The 7,000-nt window shown below is 42.9% G+C and overlaps 1 protein-coding gene across 1 annotated transcript; it reads right to left on the reverse strand.

The window, feature by feature from the left end:
- Window positions 1–208: 208 nt before the first annotated feature.
- Window positions 209–2,087, reverse strand: LOC123170269 (putative cytochrome c biosynthesis ccmC-like mitochondrial protein). Its single transcript, XM_044588104.1, has one exon. It carries the CDS (start codon window positions 1,234–1,236, stop codon window positions 547–549), a length of 690 nt encoding a protein of 229 aa, XP_044444039.1. The 5' UTR covers window positions 1,237–2,087; the 3' UTR covers window positions 209–546.
- Window positions 2,088–7,000: the final 4,913 nt, after the last annotated feature.

Consider the following 7,000-nt stretch of genomic DNA (forward strand, 5'->3'; position numbering starts at 1 on the left):
TTTCTTTAAACCAAGAGCTACTCCTCCCTTTTCTTTTTTTATGTAATTTCAATACGATTTCGTTTGTGTTCATGTTTTCAATTTAGAACCCCACGGAAGTGAATAGAAAAAAGAAAAATACCCCTGTGATACGCCTTCCTTTACCTATTTCTAGATTGATTGATGTTCAATGGAGGGAAACTTGCCATTCCTTCTTTCCTTTGAAATTGTACATTTTTTTTGATTCTGAACTAATTGTATCCTTTTTGTTCCCATCGAGCTTTCTTGCCTAGTGACTAAGGATTTTCACACTTGTTGTGTCTATAAAAGATTTTCTCATAAAACACTAACAGAAGTGTTAGAGGGATTCACTTTCGATAAGAATCCAAAAGCAAGTTCCCTATACTACCTTCTTTCCCTCCTCTGTTTCTGTCTTTAAGAGGCAGTGCATCCGGCAGGAATCGAACCTACTTTTTGACCCATTTTGCCTTTCTAGGTTGGTGGGCGCTTTCACCATTCAGCCATGGATGCTTTAGCGAGTGAACTAGGTTTTTATTTGAGAGCGAACTAGGTTTTTAGTGGTATTCCTTCTCGAGCTTCTATTTCTTCCGTTAAGGGAGATTCGGGAAAAGATGGAATAGGAAGACGTGTTTCCAGAACGAACAAGATACGGGTAGAGAAGGGGAAGTTAGCAAAGTTAGACAAGATTGGAATGGGCATAGGAACATGTATTGATGTACCAGATCGGCTAATGCTCCCAGGTTGATGCGATGTATTCCACCAGTTGACTGGAGACTTTATTATTGGTATATCGATCGGTCCAGCACGGATTGAAATAGGAGCCGGTTCGACAGGAAGCTTTTGAAAACGCAGTGCACCCAGGTAAATAAGGAACAAGATGAATACAGAAGTTAAACGAGCATCCCACACCCGAATGGTACCCCACATAGGCCTTCCCCGAAACCCCCCAGTCACTAACGTAAACAAAGTAGAAAAAGCACCAATTTCTGTACCGGTTCCGGAAGAGCGAAGAAAAAGGGGATGTTTTGTTAATGGGAACAAGGAACTGTTTATAGCTGTCGCGATATAAATAACTATACTCATCTGAGCCGCAGGAACATGTACATACGAAATACGAGAATTTCCACCTTGTTGAAGATCTGGTGGTGCTACCCGAAGACTTAAATGAATAGCCATCGCTGTTAAGAACAACCGAGATCCAATGAGAATTTGCGCGTAGCTTTTTGTCTTTGACATAAAAAAAATAAGGTTGTAATAACGAAACTGACATTTTATTTTCCTTGCCTTGCAAGTGGAACAAGAAAGACTATATAGTTATTTTGATTCTATAAACAATCAAAGGATTTCGCATGCTTTCCATGGAATGACGGAATTCCCCTTGCTTAGTTTTCGCTCCGCTCGTGCGTGGCACTCCTTGCTTGCGGAGCGGCATATCGGAAAAAGAAGGATTGACTTTCTATACGGGCCCGTCCCCTCTTACCCCTAACTAACAATTATGCTGCTCTCGCCTTTTTGTAATCTTATCTTTCCAAAATGCACTACTAATTTTTACGGCCTCCTTAGTCACCCTATCCACTCTCGTCCTGTTTTCGGGTTCCCTTTCAGGGGATGAGGATATTTCGATGATTTCTCCCTCCGTAGGTGGAAAACGCGTGGGTGAGTAGAGTCTGTGCTGTGCTTTTGGGGGCACCGGCAAGAAGCTTCTCGGCCACCCTACTCTGACTTGATTAGCTACTAGTAACTAGGATCGTTCAAACAGTCAGTCAGCAATGCGTACTTCTTTCCTAGTTGAGTGGATCTGCGTAGCAGAGCCCAATCTTCTACCACAAGCTCTGACCTGACTTGTTGTACTTGATTCACCCACGTAAATAGACAACTTGGATAATAAAAGTCATCCCATAAAAGAGAAGTGAGTCCGCATGTCGGCAAATGATTTGGAATTGAAACTGGCTACAGAGGAAACCGAAGCCCTAACTCCCCATTCTTTCTATCTTACATCGCCATCGAGCCCTGGCTGTAGAGTCACTGGTTTCTAATCGCAATGGATTTATGTTTTCTTTGGCTTTTCCATTCGCTTCGTTCAACCCTGATCTAGATAGATAGCTCGGCTTCTATTAGCTGAGAATGGTTTTGTCAAGGAAAGGTTTCGCTATACAACAACAATGAACTCACTTCTGATCAAATTGGATTGGATGAATCGGTAATCTTTCTCTGTCTTGTGAGAGAGAGTCACTTGCTATATTGAGAGCGGGCGGGTGACATGCATTAAACGAAATCAGTTGTTATGTTTTTGATCTTATTTGCGCGAGAAGACCCTTGACTGAGGAGACGTGTTTGGCTTGGATGATGCCGCTATGCTCCTATTCACTTTCAGAGACCGCTCTGAGTTTGCCGGTTTTGCGGCAACCCTTTCACTAAGAACATTTTAGCCATTAACGAAATGCCACTATTCCACAATGCTTCTTTGATTTATGTGTAGAAGCGGTAGTAGTGAAGAAAATGGAGGGAGAAGAAAGAAAGCGATGTGACACGAGAATAGATCACATCCGACAGCCAGCCATGCCATTAGATAGATCCGCTCTGAGTCTTCTGCAGGATGAGATCCGCTTGGTCTTGTGATAGGGGCTTGAGGAGGAAGAAGAGGGGATTTTTGAAAAAAAAGAATGAATCTCCTTATTTATAGGGAACAGGACGTGTGACTTCCTCAAACGAAACGAATGTGGCTTTCGTGATAAGGCAAATCCTTCGTTCGGTACAATCAACATATTGAATCTACGCTCGCTCGGCTCGGTGCTGAATGAACTCCTTCATTGATTCCAGGCTGCTCGTAGGGGGACTATGAAAGCAAGCGTAGGAGATCAAAATGTGAGTCGAGTCCGATGGGTAAAAAGGGGAAGCAGGAAAGGGTTCTGATGTGAATTCTTCTGGTTTGTATATCTATCTCAGCCCTTGCTTGAAAACCGCAAAATTGACTTGCATCTTCCCTTATCACATTACACTTTCTCTTCCTTATTCCATTTCACTGAGCTAAGCAACACTTTTTCACGTATTCACCCGAGATATTATAGAAATTGGTCATATTGACCTGTCGTCTTGTTCTCGATAGGAACTTGCTGCTGTCTTGGTTGGTTTGAGAGCAGGCACTGTCTATATATCCAAAACCGGAGGAGAGTTTGGGTTTGGATCACAGACGATCGGAGATTTTGGATTGAGATGGATGGTTGTGCTTGAAGTTACGAGTCGGGTAATGCTAAGTTGAATCGGCTGATCCGTTTCATCCTCTTTCGGCAAAGGAAGTTGGACTTTAGTTAGCTAAAAAAAAGTACCAGCAGCCTGTCTGTGCCCTTTGAGTCTATAGCCGCCAAATCTAAAGATTCCTTAAGTTGTCGTACGGCTTATTTTTCTTCTTTTGTCAATGATCGGTGACAATGAATGCTATGAATGTTCGCTTCCACTAATGTCGTATAAGAATTGTGAGGTGCCCATAGCTTCCCGGAAAGAAGAAGAGTCATTGTCGTTTCCTGACCGATATGAATGCACATATTTACCCTCGCCTCGGGAAATACCACCAGTAGAGTCTGCAGAAGGTGTCGTTCAGGAGAGATGCTGGGCTCTAGATATGCGAGTGAGATACCCGCCCTCGGTCATGACCTGGGTTGAAGAAGGAATCTATGTTCTTGGAAGCAAAGAAAGAACTCCGGTATTCCGACCTTATCTTTTCGCTCAAAGAACGAATCAAACCCCTTGTCGAAGCCCTTTATGATATATAACCCTGGATCGAGTCAGATTTGGGGGGGCTGAACCCACTTAAGCTGAAGCCTTAGTAGATGTCGACGGAAAGGTGAGAAGAGCTGATCGAACCTACCAAGCAACGGTTAGTTGTGCGGTGTACATACAGGCTGGTTTCGCCATTAGCGATGAATTGGATTTATTAGTAAGGGAATGAATGAAGCGGACCGGAAAGAAGATGGATTTTGGAATAGAAAGAATTCCTCTTCTAGGTTTCTGCTTCAAGTAGTAAGCAAAGGATCCTACCTGCTAATGGTTGAAGACCTTGGCGGCCTCTAGTTCTTCCATCTAGTTTTTTAGCCTAGCACGAACGAATAAGCTTAAACAAATGGTTTCTTTGGCAACGGGGTTTTCTAGTTGATTTGTCCTTATATATATTAGCCGTAGTGTAGTTTAATAAACTGCTCATAGCTCTTATCATTCCTTTATCCATGCATAGACTGGGAATATATTAGCTCTTAGCTCTGGCACTTTCTTCTTCTTTATTTGCCGTTGCATTCAATAGCCTATTTGAAGTTAACAAAAGCTTTATTAGCTAGCTCTATGAAATACGTATATCTTCTTGGCTATCTAGGCTATCTCTACAGGCTTTTTCAACCTATAAGCAGACCTTTGTATACACCCTTGTAACTGAACTAGCTATTCACAAAGAAAGGTCTATACCGTACATATACCAACTACGCACCCCTTGTATACTTCTTTTTCCTTCTCCCGTGCTTCAAGTTCTGCCCCGGCTCACTCCTCTTTCCAGCAATCTATGTGGGAAGCACTCGTTCAAAGTAAGTTGAGATTCAAAGCGTTCCCGTAAGCTAGTAAGTCAATCAAAGCTATAACTCTATTTGTTAGTTTTAGGAAACTGGTACATATTTCAAATAATAATAATAATATATATATATATATTATTTGGTATTTACCAATTTTAGACTAAGCATAAATTCATTTGTAAAGAAAAGGGAAATCCCCTGAAATAAAGGATTTTTACTACGTTACCCTCAAAAAGAAGAGGAAGACAAACTAGCCAAGAGACAGAAAAAGGTAGAGACCAACCACCAAAACAAGGGAGTAAGGGCTAGGGGGATATGGGCCAAGAAAGGTCCGATGTATCGGTCAGCTATACCTAATCCTTCACTCAAAAACGCATCACACTCTTTGTAGGTTCAAGCCGAAGTCAAGCATGATCACCTACTGCAAACTCCAAATATCGTGGTCGGCGTACCTGGTCCTGAACTGCTTTTAATCTAGAATAAGTGGAATCTTCTCGGCACTCTCCTTCATCTTCTGTGGCCCCGTCGGTCGGTACGTGCCAACCTCAACAAATCGGGGTACGACAAAGGTTCCCGTAGAGTGCTTCGAAAGGTGCCATTCCGATGCTAGAGTGATAGCAGTTGTTGTAAGCAAACTCGGCTAATGTATCTCTATGCCTATTTAGTAGGCCTGCTCATTGATGCTCTTCGGGCCGATTGTATGGGATGTGTTATGGTGTACAGTGGGAGATGCAAGGATATCGATTGAAGTTTGATTTGTTGGCCATGGAGTTGGGAGCATAAGATGTAGTCCTAGGAGTAGACTGGATGAGGAAATTCCCTATTATTTCAATAAGTCTTTCCGTTGGTTGTAACTAATCACGTACCCGCTGCTGCGGAATTCCTTTTACCTAACCAGGATTGCAGTAAAGATAAACAACGTTGGGCCTGCCTGCTTGTTCAGCACCACCCATTCCCATGGGAATATATGGGTTTTTCGGTCCAGTGGGAGGATCATTTTCCTTGGAAGGTAATTTTCCCAACCAATAAGTATTGGGCTCCCAAGTAAACAAAGCGAAGGATCAAGTAACCAACATGTTGCGGAGCAGCCAAGTAAACCCAGAAATGACTCAAGTAATCCAAGGGCAGAGCAATGTAATCCAACGGAGGGGCTACGTGATCCAACAGAAGAGCTACGTAAACAAGGAACACATGAACCTGCTAAGGATCCACTCCACCTGCCAAGTGGACCAATCACAAGAGCTCGGGCCGAGAAATTCAATGAAGTAATCCATATGCTGATTCAGCAAGCCAAGCATTGGAGTTGGTATTCCAAGTTTCTTGAATAACCTAGCTGTCTGAAACTCGCCAATGGGATTCTGTGTAATCCTCCGGTCTACATGGTGTAGGTAAAGGGCAAAAAAAAGTCGCTAATTAGTGGCACTGAAGTATGCACCCGGCGTGTAAACTTCTTGGTTTTATTTACCAATGTCGCTATCCGACTGATCATCCTTTGAGACCACGGAGAACATCAGAGAGAAAGATACGTCACCTAAAAAAAATTGACACCCTGACTTATATGAGTCGAGAAACTCAAGGCCTGGCCTTTTGTGGGAGAATGCTGAGTCCTTCCCAAAATCGCCTGGATCAACGAAAGATCTGGATAACGCTAGGTTGTGATACTGATGTCTGATTTTACTCATATACATCCGATAGTGAAGGCCGTGAAGTTTGAACAGCCTCACTTAACCCTGGTTCGGTAACCTTTCTAGCGCCCAGGTATCCATGACCTGTAGATAGAGGCCCACTTTCCATTGGATACTCCGAATAAAAGAAGAAGTAGTTACCTAATCATGGGTCTATACGTAAGATCTCCTTGCGTAGAGGTTAAGGCCAGACGGATTACTGAAATGTAGTTTGACTAACGTTTCCTCATCGACTGCGAGAGTTTGTGGTGTGTGTTCTCGGACCAAAGAAACCAAACAAGCATACCTTTCCTTTAATGGAGTATCTTGGGTATGGTACTCCCTCTTTATCAGCTCGATGTTCAATCAGCATTCCTTCACGGGGATCTTGACCGGATGTAAGTCAAGATTGCTATTATCTTTTTAAAGAACATAAACTTCAAAGCTCCTAGTCTGTCCCAACTCTTTCGAGCCGCTCTCCCAGTCAACGTTCAAAGGCATCACCATATCTTAGCACTTTTGAGCTTGAGAAATGCTTTTCTGGCTTCTTCTCCACACCTTTCTTTAACAACTCAGTTAAAGGCCTGCTGATAGCTCCATACCCCGGTACAAACCTCCTGTAATAACCCCTGCAACCCTCGGAGTTCTCTGACATTGGCTGGTTCTGGCCAAGCTGTCATGCCCTCTACCTTGTTTGTATCAGTAGATACCCCAATTTCATAAATAATGTATTTCCTTTATGAAATTTGGCTCACCCACAAAAAGTTTGTTCTGCCGGAACAC

This window comes from Triticum aestivum, chromosome 7D, assembly GCF_018294505.1.
Source record: "Triticum aestivum cultivar Chinese Spring chromosome 7D, IWGSC CS RefSeq v2.1, whole genome shotgun sequence".
Taxonomy (NCBI): Eukaryota; Viridiplantae; Streptophyta; class Magnoliopsida; order Poales; family Poaceae; genus Triticum; species Triticum aestivum.